At 36.4% G+C, this 17,851-nt stretch overlaps 1 protein-coding gene across 1 annotated transcript in view; it reads left to right on the plus strand.

Annotated features, from left to right (window-relative positions):
• C4H8orf34 (chromosome 4 C8orf34 homolog) overlaps positions 1 to 17,851 on the plus strand; it is a 347,083-nt gene that overhangs the window by 122,578 nt on the left and 206,654 nt on the right. Inside the window, 2 exon segments of the mRNA XM_081816087.1 lie at positions 5,070 to 5,242; positions 14,902 to 15,068. Coding sequence (XP_081672213.1) covers positions 5,070 to 5,242; positions 14,902 to 15,068 — 340 coding nt within the window.

Here is a 17,851-nt window from a genome sequence, read left to right on the forward strand (position 1 = left end):
AGGTTCTTCAAAAGATTCAAAATAGAACTACCATATGACCCAGTAATTCCACTACTGGGTATTTACCCAATAAATATGAAAACACTATTCAAAAAGATATATATATATGTTTATTGTAGCATTATTTACAATAGCAAAAGTATGGAAGCAACCCAAGTGTCCATCAATAGATGAATGGATAGATAAGATGTAGTGTATATATACATATATACAATGTAATATTACTTAGCCATGAAAAAAAAAATGAAATCTTGCCATTTGCAAAAACATGGGTGGATCTAGGGGATATAAATGCTAAGTGAAATAAGTCAATCAGAGAAAGACAAATACCATATGTTTTCACTCATATGTGGAATTTAAGAAACAAACCAAATAAAGAAAAAAAGACAAAGAAAAAAACAGACTCTTAAATATAGAGAACAAATTGGTAGCCACCAGAGGGGTGGGGAGATGAGCAAAATAGTTGAAGGGGGTTAAGAGTACACTTACCATGATGAGCACTGAGTAATGTGTAGAATTGTTGAATCACTATATTATACACGGAACTAATATAACTGTATGTTAATCATAGTGGAATTAAAAAATAAAAGAAAAAAGAAACAAAACCACGGAGTATGATCAAATGTGATAAAGTGGTCAGAGCAGTTGAACCCATGTGAGTTAGCCAGTGGGAGTAAGCTACTTGGAGAGAGTAGGCCCGGTTTACGGTAACTGCTTCTTGGATAGGTTAGCTTTCTGCTGATCGAAAATACTAAGCAAATCTGTGATCTTTGGTTGAATTTTTGACCAGAAGTGCTTTTCTTATTAAATTTCAACATACTTGTTTAAGAATCTCAACCTCTAGAGACTCTATCCGTAGGATGGCAAAGGAATATGTATTTATACATTTTTAAAGAATAATTAGAATTTACATTGTTTAGATTGACACCTTAAATTATTTGTTTACCATGTACTTAAAATATTTTCAAGAAGTTACTGCTTTTGGGGTCCCTGGGTGGCTCAGTCGTTAAGCATCTGCCTTCAACTCAGGTCATGATCTCAGGGTCCTGGGATCGAGCCCCGTATCAGGCTCCCTGCTCTGCGGGAAGCCTGCTTCTCCCTCTCCCACTCCCCCTGCTTGTGTTCCCTCTCTCGTTGTGTCTCTCTCTGTCAAATAAATAAATCTTTAAAAAAAAAAAAAGTTACTGCTTTTGATGTGCATTTTGAAATTTCTTTTGCTCTGTAATGACATTTGTGGTACATTGTATATAGTGTTAAGAACTGCTTTCTTCATTGAAATCCTTTCATAAAAATTTATGTTTACTTAGCTTAATCAAATATAAGCAATACATCCAAGGAAATATTTGCTATTTTAATCTATTACAAGTAAATAGATTACATTCAATAATTTCTATAGCTATAACATTTTTAAAAAGGCATAGGTATCGGGGCGCCTGGGTGGCTCAGTCGTTAAGCGTCTGCCTTCGGCCCAGGTCATGATCCCAGGGTCCTGGGATCGAGCCCCGCATTGGGCTCCCTGCTCTGTGGGGGGCCTGCTTCTCCCTCTCCCGCTCCCCCCGCTTGTGTTCCCTCTCTCTCTGTCAAATAAATAAAATCTTTAAAAAAAAAAAAAAGGCATAGGTATCAAAAGAGCTTTAATCATTCTGAAAAATACAAAAAGTTAGAGTCCCATTTTTGACCTGTAAAATACTTCCTAACTCCTCTGACCCTGTTTGCAGCTCTTTGTATTGTTTTGTTCATCAGCTATTTCTCACTGAATTTCTGCTGCCAACCAATGTTAAACAGGCTGCATATCAAACGATTTAGCCTCTCAGTGCTCTACTTTTCCAACAGCAATGGCATCTATCATTTTATTTAATTTCCCAGTAAGCAACCAGGGAGTTATTTCTGATTCTCTTCAGCTCTCAACTTTTGATCATACTCAACTCTAAATTCTGTTTCGCATTTTTCATTTACAGTGTCCAAACCACTCCTTTCTGTTGTTACAGTGGTCAGTCTCTTTGTCCCCATTCTTATTGTTGAACCTATAATAGGACAAATCTCCAAGCCCAATTCTGCTTTATTACATAAATGAGATTAATAACATTGAACTTAATTATCCAACCTTTTTAATACTATAAAACTTCAGAGGTTGAAAATTTGTCGCATCAAGTCTCTGTTCTGTTACTCTGCCCATATTGACAACCAAGGATTTATTTTTACCCAACTTGCCCATTCTTGCAGTTCTGTTTACCATTTTTCCCCCAGATATATCACACATGTAGAAGTGGTTTTAATATAGTCCACATCCTTAAATAATTGTATCTAGCAAATGTACATAATTCTGTGGTTTAACTGTGCTACCTATGAACTCAGTTGATACAGCAGGCTTTATAATTCCCATCATCACTGTTTTACATTTGGAGAAAGTGAAATTCACAAAATAAGTTGTACTTCAGACACAGGCCAGAATTGATTCTGAAGCTGTAAATATGTTTATAATTTTTTAAAATTCTAAAACATGACTTTACTTCAGTTTGCTTTTAAAAACAAATACAGGTTTAAGATTTAACAATATTGATGTTAATTTTAATTGTTATACTTCAAATGATATTAAGTTGTGATAGGTGAATGTGCCTTTCTAGTAATTTCAAACAATAATTTGATTGCATGATTTCACAGCTGAAAGCCATTATAGTGCTTTGATTTCCTGATGACAGGAACATAAATACAGAAAGAATTCAGATTATTTGTTGTGTTATAAAAATACCTATTACTAAAACTTATCTGGTACATTTTCATGTGGGCTAGGAAATCCGTATTAAGATATCCAACTACTTTCTATCCCTTGATATGACTTGGATAAATATTCATCAGCTATGTCCTAATCATATTTCATATGTTTCCTTTGGTGTTATATTTGTACACTAGTTAATATTGTACATATTGTTATACCATATTTGCATTGTATTGTATTTGTATAATATTTTGGAGAATTGTAAAGACTCAGAAGACCAGGTCTGAATTTTTAAGGAATTATTCAGAACTCTTGTAATACTAAAAACTATAGGGAAACATAATTTAAGTCAAGCCTTTGTTTCTCAAATCAGGTTATTTTTAAAATGCATTTTTTCTCAGGGGAAATTGGAGGGAGAGATGAACCATGAGAGACTATGGACTCTGAGAAACAAACAGGGTTTTAGAGGGGAAAGGGGAGGAGGGATTGGTTAGCCCGGTGATGGGTATTAAGGAGGGCACGTACTGCATGGAGCACTGGGTGTTATACGAAAACAATGGATCGTGGATCACCACATCAAAAACTAATGATGTATTGTATGGTGACTAACATAACATAATAAAATTTTAAAAATTAAAAAAATGCATTTTTCTCATTATAAGACAAATATATATTTATCATAATATTGCAAAGACATAGAAACACAAAAAGAAGAAACTAAAATTATCTGTAGTCCCTCTGTTCAGATAAAACCACCAAATTTTGGTCTTACGATTATTTTTCCCAACAAATAAAGCAGTGTCTGGTGCACAGTGGGTCTTAATAAATATAAGAAAATTAATAAGTGAGTAATTACTGTATGAATGATGGATTGTAGTATAAGCCCTAACAATTGGTTTTGGTTTTTTTTTTCTTTTTGTAATGCAAGTGCCCCACTTAAACCTTGATTGTCAAAGTGTCTACTTCAAAGATGGCTATTTCTGATAAACACAGTGTTAGCCATAGTAGACTAGATAAAGGTCCAGGCCACCTCCCCTGACTGAAGCTCTTTTGTTTTAGAGATCTTGGTTGATTTCAATTACTGACCATTTGGGCCACTTGTTTTTTCCTTCCCGATGCTTTTAATTCTTATTCTTATTTTTTAAATTGACCAATAAAGAGTGAGCCCACAAAACCTTAGGCTTCCACCTTCAACCCCAATAAGAGCAGAACCCCAGCATTGTGATTGCTAGCTCTCTCTTTTTCTCTCTCTTTCTACCTGTGACCTCAGTGTGTGGCCCCCAGGTGTGCTGTATAATTTGCAGGTCTTAGAAGGAATAAACTTTTAATTTTTTAAAGTCTCCTGATGGCTATTGCTGAAGGGCATCTTGTAATCATAAGAACCACAACATTGGTTATTGAGAGGCTGAGACCAGCACAAAATATTGATATACACCCATATGAATTTTTAAAACAAACCTAAGATCATAGAGTAGGCATTGCTTTTAACCTTTTTTCCCACTTACTGAGATACCTCCAGCAATTATACACATTCAGTATTCTAGTATACCTTTCAAATTATTAAATGATTTAAATAGGTTAAGTATCATTTTAAGACCCACATCATCTGAAAATCTATGAAAAGAGGTCACTTTAGCATTTTTTGAATTAGCACACCATACCTGTCATTGATACTGCCCTGCTTCCAACCTCTACTGGATCCCTACAAGTCCAGACTGTTCCACAATTGGAGGCAATCCATCCTTCCACCACTATTGACTTTATTCCCTGACCTCACACCAGTTTCCTCCTAAGAAATTATTTACCATTTCCCAGCAACGCTAAGCTCTTTCACTGTGGGAGCCTTGCCACACGCTTTTCCTTCTGTCACAAATGCTAGTCTCCGCTCCTCCTTCCTGAGAACACACATGCAGCCTTCCAAATGCAAATCAAAGGTTTCACTCCTGGATCCTTTGTCAGTGACCTTCAGGAGTCAGCACAAATTACAAAGAGTAAGTCACCTAATAGAAACGGAGAGACCTGAAATTTTAAGTCAACAGAAAGAAAAAAGGAACATTTTGATTTGCAGAGGCAGTCGAAACTCTAGACAGAATTATTTCCCTGTTGTTCCATTAATAAGAATAAGTCATCTGAGGGACGCCTGGGTGGTTCAGTTGGTTAAGCAGCTGCCTTCGGCTCAGGTCATGATCTCAGGGTCCTGGGATAGAGTCCCGCATCGGGCTCCCTGCTCAGTGGGGAGCCTACTTCTCCCTCTCCCTCTGCTTGTGCTCTCTCTGTCAAATAAATAAAATCTTAAAAAAAAAAAAAAAAAAAAGAATAAGTCATCTGAGTCAGTACATTCTTTTCTCTTTAGGAAACAGTGGCATTTAATTCTTCTCTTCTGAGACCCCGAGTGATTGGAGAATGGATTGGTCGAGAAGAGAACGATGCTGACCCACTAGCCGCTGAAATGCTACAGCCCCCAGTTCCAAGAAGTAAAAATGAAAAATGGGAAAATGAAGATAATAGCTCTAGCCCTGCAGGAAGGTGAGATGAGATGCCTTCTAAGATTCTGAATTTTGTTGATTGTTAAAAGCTAACAGGGAAATAAATCCAAGGGCATGATTTTGATGAAATAACTTAGCAATTTTATGTAGAAAATTATGCTGGATTCCACATGAGATAAAAATTAATTTCCCTTTTAAAATTAAAGTTTTACTAGATTGCTTTTAGATTTTGGTTTTAATTTTTTCTTTATATCTAAGAAAATCACCATCTCTTTGCTACTAAAACCAAATAGAGAAATAATTTCAAAGACATAGATTGTCAGTCAAGACCCACTATAATGCTGGGCAGGGAATGGCTGACTATTAAGAACTGGAGATGAAGGAGCTTCTCATTTACCAGAGAGATGTAGTTGATCAACAAGAAGAAAACTATTTATAATAGACCACATGAAGCAGAGTTAATGTAGAATAAGAGAGAAAAACTTCCGTTTAGAACCATTTAAATTTAAGTTGGTAACTATGATTGAACATAATTCTTTTCATTTTCTTTGTTTAATTTTGGAAGCATTTATGATTTTTAAATTTGAAAGTTTCATATTTATTAGAAAAAAGTATATTCAGAACAACCTTTTTCTTGTTTTGTAACACCAACTGCAGTGAGTAAAACCTCAAAATGAAAACTTCCACAAGGAAGTTGGAGTGAAAAAGCATTATGGAGGCACGGCTTACACGAGCCTGAGAAAATGGATTTAAATGCTCATGAATTGAATGTAAGAGAGCCACAACTTTCTTTGGGTGCTGCTAGCTGACCACCACAGAAGAGTTTTTCCTATGCATAGCATAGCCACAGTAACTTTGTATTTCCTACATTAAATTTGGCAGCAACCAATAACTGTTCTTTCTCAAGGAGAAAATTGTATTTTCTACAATGTAATAGCTTTCCGGGGGGGTGGTTTACTTTGACTTATCACTTGGCTAGAAGGAAGGAAATTCAGAATACTCATTAATGTGCTTCAGGCATATAGAAAATTGATTCTGTTTCCATGAGAAATAACTTTTAAATTATTTAAATAGTTGAAGTGTCCCATGTAAGGAGAAGAAAGCCATTTTAAAAAATCCATTTACCTTCTTTTGTGAAATGCCAGATCAATTTCACCTGTCAATGAAGGTAATTTTATTTTTAATACCAGACTTATGAAACCCTCTAGACCTTCATCTTTAGTCATTGCCAGATCTTTAACGTAAAATAGAGAAATGTCAACTTTCATTTAGTCATAATAGTAATCGGAGCTATTTATTGCAAATGTTAGTGCTTCTATTTTCTTCCTAGCTTCAGTGAGCTCTGATTCCCTCTTGAATACCCAATAAAGGGGAATCTTTCCTTCAATCCAAGTCAAATCCCTTTCCCAGAAAACTCAACCCATGAAGACCTCTCTCAAGTATTTGTTATGAAAAGTTTTTCTTAGTGTTACTGTTCTCTATCTTTAAATCATGAATTGAGGTATTCTCTATGAAATGAAGACAGGTGAAATCCCACCCCGATGCCCCATCAGAGCATAAAAGAATGCATGCATACCTGAACTTAGTTTAAAGAATAGCAATAAACTATGGGTTAGAAACGGTATCTCTCACATCTTCTAATCCCAAACAGGATTCCGAATTTATACAAGGAACTCACATAGCATTAGATTTGAATTGGATGAATAAAAATGGATTGGGAGAAATTTTTTAATGACTCTAGAGGCTATAACTAGAGCATTAGCTTTTGCCTTTAAATAGTAATGAACTTGTAGTGTAACGGTCTTAAACATTAACAGGCTAAGTGGTATTCTAGGCTTTGGAAGGAGAAGATTTTATTTTCAAGGATGACTTCTTCCATTTTTCTCTTCCCTACTGGGCCTGGTGCATTGTCATTACCAATAGACATCTGTTGTGTGAGTGAAGGAGGCACATAGAAGGCTGTGAGTAGACATCTGCTAAATAAAGCTTATTTATAAGAAGGGTTGTTTATAGTCTATCCTAACTTTTTGCCCTTTCCTATCACAGTTTTTCCTGTTGTTAATTGCTCAATTTGAATGGCTGTTATTACAACACTCCATCTTTAGTACATAGACAACTTTTCTCCTTAGGTCCTGCATATGGGACATTGTATGAAGAGGGTTAGCAACTTTAGTACACAGAGCTGTCACCTGAAGGGTTAAGTGCTGGTTAAAATGAAAGCAGTTATGAGGGCAATATGGAGAAACTAATAGGATAAGACAAGAGTGACTGACGTGGGGTTCCTGACCCTTCCATGGTCTCTGGATGGACCCAAGAGATCTGTGGATCTCTTGAAATTAAATTATGTGGACAAGATTCTGTGGACATGGGCATTTTCCTGACACATCTTTCTTAGATTTTTCAAAAGGTTCTATTAAGTAAGTTTAAGAAAGAAATTAAAGCATCTAAGCAAGAAAACAGGAATTTATAAAAGACAGAGGTGAATACATTGGGGAATAATTGAAGGCTTTCTGATACTACCAATTGGCATGAATTGCTATGGCTTATCTAGCCATTTAGTGGGAAATCCTATGTGTTTATGGCACATTAGGGATATTAAAAATAATCACACATTGATAATGTAACTATAAATAAAAATTGAGTGTAATAGATCTATATAATTCTGTTTTAAGCTATCTTTTTTTTCTATTTTAAGCCATCTTAATTAAACTTTGCAATAGCTGGGTAATGGATTTCTTAAAATTACTAGCTAAATTGAAATGTGAATTTGTAAATAGGCTTATCAAGCCTTGAAAGCCTGATGAAGCTCCTCTAAGCCTAACCACTTTATTAAAGCAAGAATAATATCAATAAATATTATAGATCCGGTGAATTGGCTTTGTTAAGTAAGCATTGTTATTAGATGGTAAGTATGCCATAAAATGAATAGAAAGGGGCGCCTGGGTGGCTCAGTTGGTTGAGCGACTGCCTTCGGCTCGGGTCATGATCCTGGAGTCCCGGGATCGAGTCCCATATCGGGCTCCCTGCTCAGCAGGGGGTCTGCTTCTCCCTCTGCCCTCTTCCCTCTCATGCTCTCTGTCTCTCATTCTCTCTCTCTCAAATAAATAAATAAAAAAAATCTAAAAAATAAAATAAAATAAAATAAAATGAATAGAAAATCTTACAATTTAGAAATATGTATTAAATATTAAAATAAAAGCTAACTTCACTTTCCATTAAGAAATGTTTCTTTTCATTAAAGCTCCTAATTTCTTCTGATGTATCTGTTAACAAAGCCTGGAAATGTTCTCCTTCTTTTAGAGCTTCCTCAATTGGCAGCAAAAGACAAATAATAAACAAGCAAATATACAAATATATACCATAAATTCAAGTAGTGATAAGTGGCAAGATGGAAAATAAACCAGAATAAGAAGGAAGAAAATTAATAAAGGGCACTATTTTATATAAGAAGTCCAAGAAAAGGGGCGCCTGGGTGGCTCAGTCGTTAAGCATCTGCCTTCGGCTCAGGTCATGATCCCTGGGTCCTGGGATCGAGTCCCACATCGGGAAGCCTGCTTTTCCCTCTTTCACCCCCCTGCTTGTGTTCCCTCTCTTGCTGTGTCTCTCTTTCTCTCAAACAAATAAATAAAATCTTTAAAAAAAAAAAAAAAAGAAGTCCAAGAAAAAAGAACCTTAATATTGTCAGATTTTGGCTATTTTGGACATGATAGAAAATATGTAATACATATGCCAGAAACTGAATTAAGTTTAGTAATTTAGGGATATTCTAAATGTAAATTTTAAGGAGAAAGAATATTGATTAATCAAAAATTAATCTGTCAAAGGAATCAAAGAACAGAGGCCTTAAAAATATCTAAAATATATATTAAAGAATGTATCTTGTGACTCACAATTTTCTTTTTTAAAGCCAGAAAGTATGTAACTAAGTCATGCATTTATTTCGGAATGTTGATGAGGTCATTTTGATATGTTCAAAATTTGTTCTTTCTCATTTATTAATTTATTTCTTTAGGAAATACATATCCTAACTCAAGTTATTATTTTATGAAACACATTGCTAGTTACCTATGGACTCATAGACTCATAGGTGGTCTCTTACGAGACAGGCAACATTTTGGACTTAGTGTCTAGGACTCATAGCCTCGCACTATCTTCATGACCAAACCATGTATTTTCATGAGACTCAGGAAAACACTTGCTTCAACCTTCATGAAATGATCTTGGTCATTGTTGGCTGTTGAATAGGAGTTATGCATTTTAAAAATTTTTTTTTTTTAAGATTTTATTTTGACAGAGAGCACAAGCAGGGGGAGCAATAGAGGGAGAGAGAGAAGCAGGCTCCCCGCCGAGCAGGGAGCCCAACACGGGGCTCGATCCCAGGACCCTGGGATTATGATCTGAGCCGAAGGCAGATTAACCATCTGAGCCACCTAGGTGCCCGGGAGTTATGCATTTATAATCTGCCATTTGTTCCTTATCTTCGACATCCCAATCCTACATAGTTTTCCTTTTTCTCTTTCCCTGCCTATATATTTCCCTCGATTTTCATATCTGTCAAGTTGTAAGACTCATATACATCTTCTTAAATTAATTCTTATTTAGATTATTAAAAAAATGGGGTTCAGGAAGAAAAAGTGAATATGTGCTAGATACTAGGTGAGACCAATATGAAAAAGAACATCCCAGATTCAAAGTACTTACTTTCAAATGAGGAGAATGACAAGGAGATATGTCTTATTTCTCTAGTACAGTACCCACAATCCCTGGTCTATAAAAAGCACTTAATAAATGTCTGCTAAATTAATTATAAAAACACCACATCTAGACATGTTAAAAAAAAAAAAAGACAGAGCTCTTATGCATAAACCAAAATGCAGCAATTCAGTGTGAAACTTTTTATGATCTCTTCAACAACCTGGGCCTTATTGCAAAGAGAGTCCTTTGATTTCTGACTAGAGTCGAGAGGAAGGGCACAGATTCTGCCTGCTAGGCTGCAGTGGTGAACTAAACAAGCTTAGGAGATGGGTCAAGAGAGGAATAATCCAGTTTTCCACCAAAATGAGTACCTGGGGTCAGATAAAACTAATACTTACCAACCTGTGTTCAGAAACAAGAATATGAAACAAAAAAAGCGTCAGGCACCCAGGGAAGAGTGGGGTCAGGAGGAGGGGAACAATGGTCAGAATGTAGGCCATCAGGAGGGGGAGGAAGGTTCCACCTAGATAGGTAAGCTGGGGGGGGGGGTGGTAGTCACGTTAAACCATCCTTTTCAATCTGATCTGCTTTAGAATTTATCTTTCTGAACCAAAGTAAAATGCAGTCCTGGAGTGTATTCACCACATTGAAGTATTAACTGCTCTTCTTTTTCGTAAGGCCCCTTTCTGATTCTCTTTCTTTCTATGTGGGATATTACTGCTCAAGGAAACACATGTAAATATCTAGGATGCTGCATGTTGTGTTCATTGAGCACATATGGTATTAATTACCATTTAGTGGCTGCTGTCAGGGCTTTATATCTCTTACTTCATTTCATCCTCATGAAACATTATTATCTGTATTTTAGGAATAAGGAAACTAAGTCCTGAAGCAGTTGCATCAGTCCCAAGATTGTACAACTATTAAGTAGCTGAGCCAGTCTATCTTGCTGCAAATTCTGTGCCCTTAAGTGCTTTGCTATGCCACCTTTCTTCAGAAAGGAGTTCTAAGAATCCCCTTATCATTAAAGTTTAGGTTCGAGGTTGGGATGAGAGGGGGCCCAGAGCCCTAAGTGCTCTTAGAAAGACCCTGCACCCCACCTCTCCCCATCCCACTCACCACTTGTCTGCAGTAAGAGTCCTGCTTCCCTGAGGCAGGGTGGTATTTTCTCTCTAATGTTGTAGTTTTCACTTCTACAGTCTATAGGTTACGGAGCTGGAAAAGAGGAAGGTATCATCCTTGCTCCCCTTTCCTGCTTGTGGACTTTGCTGTCTCCTTTTCCCCTAAAAAAAGTCTCTGGTTCTGAATTCCATGTTTTACACATGGTAATCTTCTACCACTTCTTGTAACAATAATTTATCAATTCCCAGGTCATTCCCTTTTTCCTAAATATGCAAGCATCCGGCTCAACTGACACTTTCCCCAACACCCTTCCTATCTTGATGAAGTTAATATCCACATTGATGATTCTTCCCCAAACCTAGCCTCTCCTTCCTTTGCCTGCACTTCACCACTGATCCTGAATTCCACCCTACTTCAATCACTTATTCCCTCTGTTATATCTAAGCCTCATTATAGTTAACTGCAAACCCTAATGTCAATTTCCATATATTTCACTCTCTGGCTACACCTCCTGTCTTTCTAGTTCGTTCCCTCTGGTACCCAGCTTTAACTGGAACCCAAACACACTGGTTCCACTGAGTTTTCCTTGCCACTCATCCAGTTTTTATTTTTGGCTCATTATTGTGATCTGTTTATTGAATATATCCTAGTTCCCTTACCTCTCTTGTCCTTTGTTATCCTTGTGTGGTAAAACTATCCTATTTAAATCTAACTCTTTGCCTATTCTGTGGCTGAACTGGCATAGACTGGAGAACACATGGCCACACTGATGGGTGTCACTGTGAATTCGTGGCCACCAAATTCCAGAAAGTCATTGGTCCTGCCCAAAGATAATCTGCATTCACCTAGTCTGTTCACATGTCCATGCTCCTCAATGATGATTGCATGCCTTTTCTTGTCTCCTCAAACCTCCAGCACTTCTCCTCAGTCCTCATGTTCAACTGATGACCCTTCCAGGAATGTAAATGTCATAGTCACTCTGGGAAATAGTCTGGGAGTTTTATATAAAACTAACCATGCAAATACCATATGACCCAGCAGTTGCACTCTTGGGCACTTGTCTCAAATAAATGAAAACTTACGTTCACACAAAAGAATGTATACAAATGTTCATAGCAACTCCATCATAATAGCCAAAAAACTTAACCTAGGTGTCCTTCAATGTTTGAATGGTTAAATAAACTGAAGTATATCCATGCCATGGGATACTACAGAGCAAAGAAAAGGAATGGACTATTGATACATGCAACAGCATGAATGAATCTCCAGGGATTTAGACTGCCTGAAAAAGCCAATCTTAAAATTGTATGATCCCATGTATATAATATTCTAGAAATGACAAGATTAAAAGAATGGAGAACAGACTAGTAGTTGCCAGGGATTAGAGAAGGGGAAGAAGGCATATGGCGGAAAGCAAGAGTGGCTAGAAAAGAGCCTTGTGGTATTTGAAATGGTATGTATCTTGATTCTGGTGGTGGATATATGATACACAAACCTACACAAGTACTAAAATTACCTAGAACTAAATACATGCAGGCATATACACACAAATGAGTACAATTAAAATGGGAAATCTGAAAAAGATTGGAAAATCGTATCATTGTCAGGATCCTGGTTATAATACTGTATTCTAGTTTTATAAGATAATGTTATTGAAGGAAACAATGTAAAGAGTGCACAGGATCTCTCTGTATCATTTCTTAGAATTACATGTAAATCTATATTATTTCAAAGCCAAAAAATCAATTAAAAATGTTAGTGATCTGTTGAAAACACCTTGAGTTTTTTTTTTTAAGATTTTATTTATTTATTTGACAGAGAGCGAGACAGCGAGAGAGGGAATACAAGCAGGGTGAGTGGGAGAGGGAGAAGCAGGCTTCCCGCTGAGCAGGGAGCCCGATGTGGGGCTCAATCCCAGGACCCCGGGATCATGACCTGAGCCGAAGGCAGATGCTTAATGACTGAGCCACCCAGGCGCCCCCACCTTGAGATTTTTGACAGTCCACCTCCCCCAACAATCTTTCGGCAAAGGGCATTAGTATCCACTGATGATTCTTACCTGAACAGTTACTATGTTGGTGGTTGCAAGATGGTGATTTTTTGATTCTGTCTTTCCTTCTACATTTATTAACTAGGATTAATGTGGAAAATAAAAGCTTTTTATCCATCCCTATTTCCCCTGGCCTTCTCTAACATATTCACCATAACTTAGAGGTGAACCAGTGAGGTAGGGCTGATTGATCTTTGCCCACTGATGACATACAATGTCATTTTGCTGTTTTCCATCGTCTTCTTAGACAGTGTTAAACCTGGTACTTCTATTAAGACAGTTTGAAATGTTCGGTCTGTGCCCTGAAATTTATCTGGTTGGTTCTATGTTTTTGTTTTTTACCAAGCTACCTCTGCATTTTGGCCTGGTGGCAGTGGGGACAATTCATTTAACCCATTTGCCTTATGGGCCCTCCTTCTGAATATAGAAAAGATTATCTTTCCATCCTGCTTGGGGAAGACTTCTTCTACATATCATGTCTTTTTCTTTCATGGGGTGACATTTGGCATTTCCTTCCTTTGGGCAATAACATGAAAAGAAATTGGATTACAGAGAAGAGAAAAACTTTGGGACAGTTTTTGAAACTATATGTGATTGCTCTTTGGACTTGTAAGTTGTCTAGTCAGACACTGTCTTGAGAAGTTGGGAGAGAGAGAACCATGAAAGATAGCATTTACGCAAAGGAGCCCAGCTTTATCACAAAGAAACTCTTCCAAATTTACAAAGACTCTCTAGACTGGAAGAAACTGAGAAACATTTATATACCAGTTCTGGATCCATCCTTTCTTTTACCTCATCCTACCCCAAGATCTAGGCAGCATGATAGAACAATGAGGAAATTTATTTTAATCATAGAAATTAAAATTTTTGGGTGTGTGGGTGGCTCAGTTGGTTAAGCGGCAGACTCGATTTCAGCTCAGGTCATGATCTTAGGGTCCTGAATCGAGCCCCAGGTAACACTCTATACTCAGTGGGGAATGTGCTTGAGGATTCTCTCTCTGCCTCTGCCCCCACTTGTGCTCTCTCTCTCAAATAAATCTTTTTTTAAAAAAATTAAAATTTTCATTTAAAATAATCTTGTCAGAGGTGCCTGGGTGGTTCATTCAGTAAAGAGTCTGACAATGAATTGTGTGGATCACTACATCAAAAACTAATGATGTATTGTATGGTGACTAACATAACATAATAAAATAAAATTTAAAAAAAAAAAGAGTCTGCCTTCGGCTCAGGTCATGATCTTGGTGTCCTGGGATCAACCCCCACGTTGGACTCCCTGCTAAGTGGGGAGCCTGCTTCTCCCTCTCCCTCTGCCCCTCCACCCAGCTTGTGCTCTGTCTCTCTCTTTTTCTCAAATAAATAAAATCTTTAAAAAATAATCTTGTCATAGTATGTTAAAATAGTTATCCCATTACGTTTGTTTTTCTTGACATGTATTTATTTGTAAGTCAAGGAATTTCATATAATAATCTGGATTTTCTGCCTCATCTTTTAAAAAAAAATCAAAAATCCATTAACAGTGGGCTTTCATTATGGCATGGCGACAATTGGTAGGAGCTGATTAGCACCTCCTCCCTTAAATGGGGCAGGAGTTTCAGTTTGCCATATTTCTCACCTATACCCACTTGCAATATGGTTAATAAGGTACCAAAGGATGTCTAGGAAAGAAGACAGTCTATATTTCCATTATCCTTAGGGAAAATATTACTAATATGCCTATAATTTTACATAGCAAAATAATCGAATGAAAATTTGGTTGTAGATTTCTTTATTTACCACAGCTAATTGAGATAGAGTTGTCATCGCTGAAAACTAACATTTAAATATTTCTTCAGCTTAAAGGTGGAGCCCAAGACTAAAGGATTAAAACAACAGCAACAACAACATAAGAAACTTCTGGCAGCAATGCTCTCTCAAGATTCTTTTGAGTCTCTCCACAGCCCTACCCCATCTGTAACAGAAGAAGATATTGATAATGAAGATGATGCAATGGAATTGCTGGGTAATTTTAAAAATTAATAATTTCTCTTTTTCTTCTTCTCTGGCATTGTAAAAATGTGTAGTGATTAAGAGATTTTAAAGTTTTTGAATAGTTTTGTCTTAGGGGAAAGAAATCGTTTAACACATACTTTAAACGTTAGCCTTTCACAAAGTTGCATGTAAGATCTAAGTTGAAATCACCTAAGCATGTGAAGTATTTATTAGACTGTATTTTGTGCTTTGTATATGCAGCACTTTACCTTCTGACTCCTTACTCAAGCTTTATTCTATGTGCAATTGTGATAAAAATTCAAGTCTGTCTGCTTTATTCTCTGATTATGATTGCCTTGGTCACATCTTTTGTCTATAAAATATATCCAAATACATATTTCAGCCCTCATCCCAAGATAGTCCCTTGTTTCAAGGATGTTTTAGAAAAATACAGTAAAATTTAGAGACGCAGATAGTAAATTAGTGTTTTATGTCTTCCATAAGTTAGAGTTTGCAAGATTTCAGTGTTTTTATAGGCTTGTTACTTTCATGAAAAACCTTATTAGTGTTGTATGTATAGGGAACCCTTTATATCTTAAATGAAGTAAATGTATGTTTTTATTTCACCATAAATCTTTGGATAGTAGTTTTTTAAAATTGAACTTTCCTTTTATTCTAAGTCATTAAAGCAATTTCCAAATACTTTGTAACCATGTACTGAAGTGAATAAATAATGTAATCATTTGAAAGCTGCAAATAAGTTTAACATAGAATAAGGAGTCCCAGAAATATACAGACATTTAAAAATTTTTTTTTCTAAACCAGCTTCCTGGGTTTTAAGTGTTTAGGACAGTAAAATATTATCATGTTAAAAAATGGTATAGGTCTTCTTGCATAGACCTACAAATGTGTTATTTACTCAGTGATGGCAAGGTCACTGATGTTTTCTGATTTTATAATACTGCATTCATTCCAGCATTGAGGAGACTGTCATGGCATTTTCACTTCATGATGTTCATCTGGTTTTTTGGTTTTTTGTTTTTTTGTTTTTAAGAACAATGAAGCCTGGGTGTTTTTTTAAGGAATCTTATCTCCCCACCTCCAAATCATTAATGTGGCAGATGTGCCAGATGTTGTGGTACCCTCATTCAGCTTCAATTCAGCCAGTGTTTACTAAGTACTTACCATGTGCTAAGCACTGAGCTCAGTCCTAGAGATGTAAAAATAAAGTAATCTTGGATCTTGTTTGCAGGGACTTTACATTTCTAGTGTTTGAAATAAAAATGTAAATACATCATTCTAGTAGTTTTTGCGACAGGTGCCAATTTGATTAAGCAGACAGTTTAATGTAGGGATAACACCTAATGTGGAGGTAGGGGATGGTGACCAGGGAATGTTTCGTAGAGAAACTGATTCCGGTGGTGAGGTGAGTCCTGGAGGCCAAGTAGATGGAAGTTCAGCAGGCAAAGTGTGGTCATTACCCTTGTAGGTTTGTGCTTGTAGGAATGGACTCTTTTGCTATTGTGCTCCATAACTGTGCCTGTAAATTGTTCCTTTGCTTTGGTCAGTAACAGTGAAGGGGGCAAGGCTTGAACCATGACTGTCAATGGAAGGGCCAGGAGGTTGTTCATATCACATCGATGTTGGCTTTTTGGTACATCGACATTGGGTTGTGCGGGTAGTGTTCTTTCTCTCCCTTCCTTTACATGACAACTCTTGGTCAGTTGATATCCACAGGAGGGCAATTATACGTAACTTGCAAAGATAATCTTTTGAAGAAATGCAGGCATGCTCCGAATCACTTTGGATTTCCTGATAGCCTCAGGAGTATCTCATCAGAGTGGAGGAAATCATAAATTTCAGTGATGTTGAGGAGTTCTTTATGAAAACTTAGGTGTCACTCAGTGCTGATACCCCATAGATCTCAGCTCCTCTGAAGTTTCTAGTCTCCCAAGTTGAAGACCAGACTGTTAGGTTTTGGAGACTATCTAATGTGAACAGTTAGTAGCTGGTCCTCATTTTTTTTTTTCCATTTAGACATTTTAAATGTCTGAGCAAATTTAAGAATGAGAAATATTTGAGTTTGGACTTTATATCTCAGCATAGACAGCTGTAGTATACTAATGCTGGTCTCTAGATTATGAGATTTCTCTGCCATGATATAGGATGTTCCAAGTCCACTGGGCTATCCTCTAAAATAATGCCGTATGCAACCCTGTTGCCTAGTTGTCTCAGTGAATAAAGGTCATATAGCAGAAAATTGTACCCAAAAGATTGTTTTGCCCAGGAGTTCATTAATTATGTAAAGTGGTATTTGGATGTGAAATATATTTGTCTTTAAGACCCAAGTATACCTATCCATTCAATTATTTAGAAAATATATATTTAAAATATAGGTTCAGTTTTCTTCAAAAGTAGTGTATATAAATTCATGACTTAAAATTTTACTTATGCTTTTATCTAAGATGATGGTTAATCTCTTACATGAAATCGAACAGATGTACGTGAAAAATTTCAGTTAATATAAAAGTTAAAACTTTTTTTCAGTCATGATATAGTAATGGATGAATGATTAATATGGATGAGTATGGGTATAAAATACAATGATTATTAGGTTATTCAATTTTAAGACCGTATATCCTCAGTAGCCATGTATGTCTCTATTAGTATTTCAGTAGATTTCAGTCCCTACACTAATCAGTTAATGTGATATTGCTAAATCAATTTAGAAACTATATAATGCCTACTTTTCCAGCCCTTTTAATATTAGATTTCAATCATATTGTTTATTATTAAAGAATTTGAAGACAGTAT

The sequence above is a fragment of the Leptonychotes weddellii genome, chromosome 4, assembly GCF_054177405.1.
Source record: "Leptonychotes weddellii isolate Sample4059 chromosome 4, ASM5417740v2, whole genome shotgun sequence".
NCBI classification, from domain to species: domain Eukaryota; kingdom Metazoa; phylum Chordata; class Mammalia; order Carnivora; family Phocidae; genus Leptonychotes; species Leptonychotes weddellii.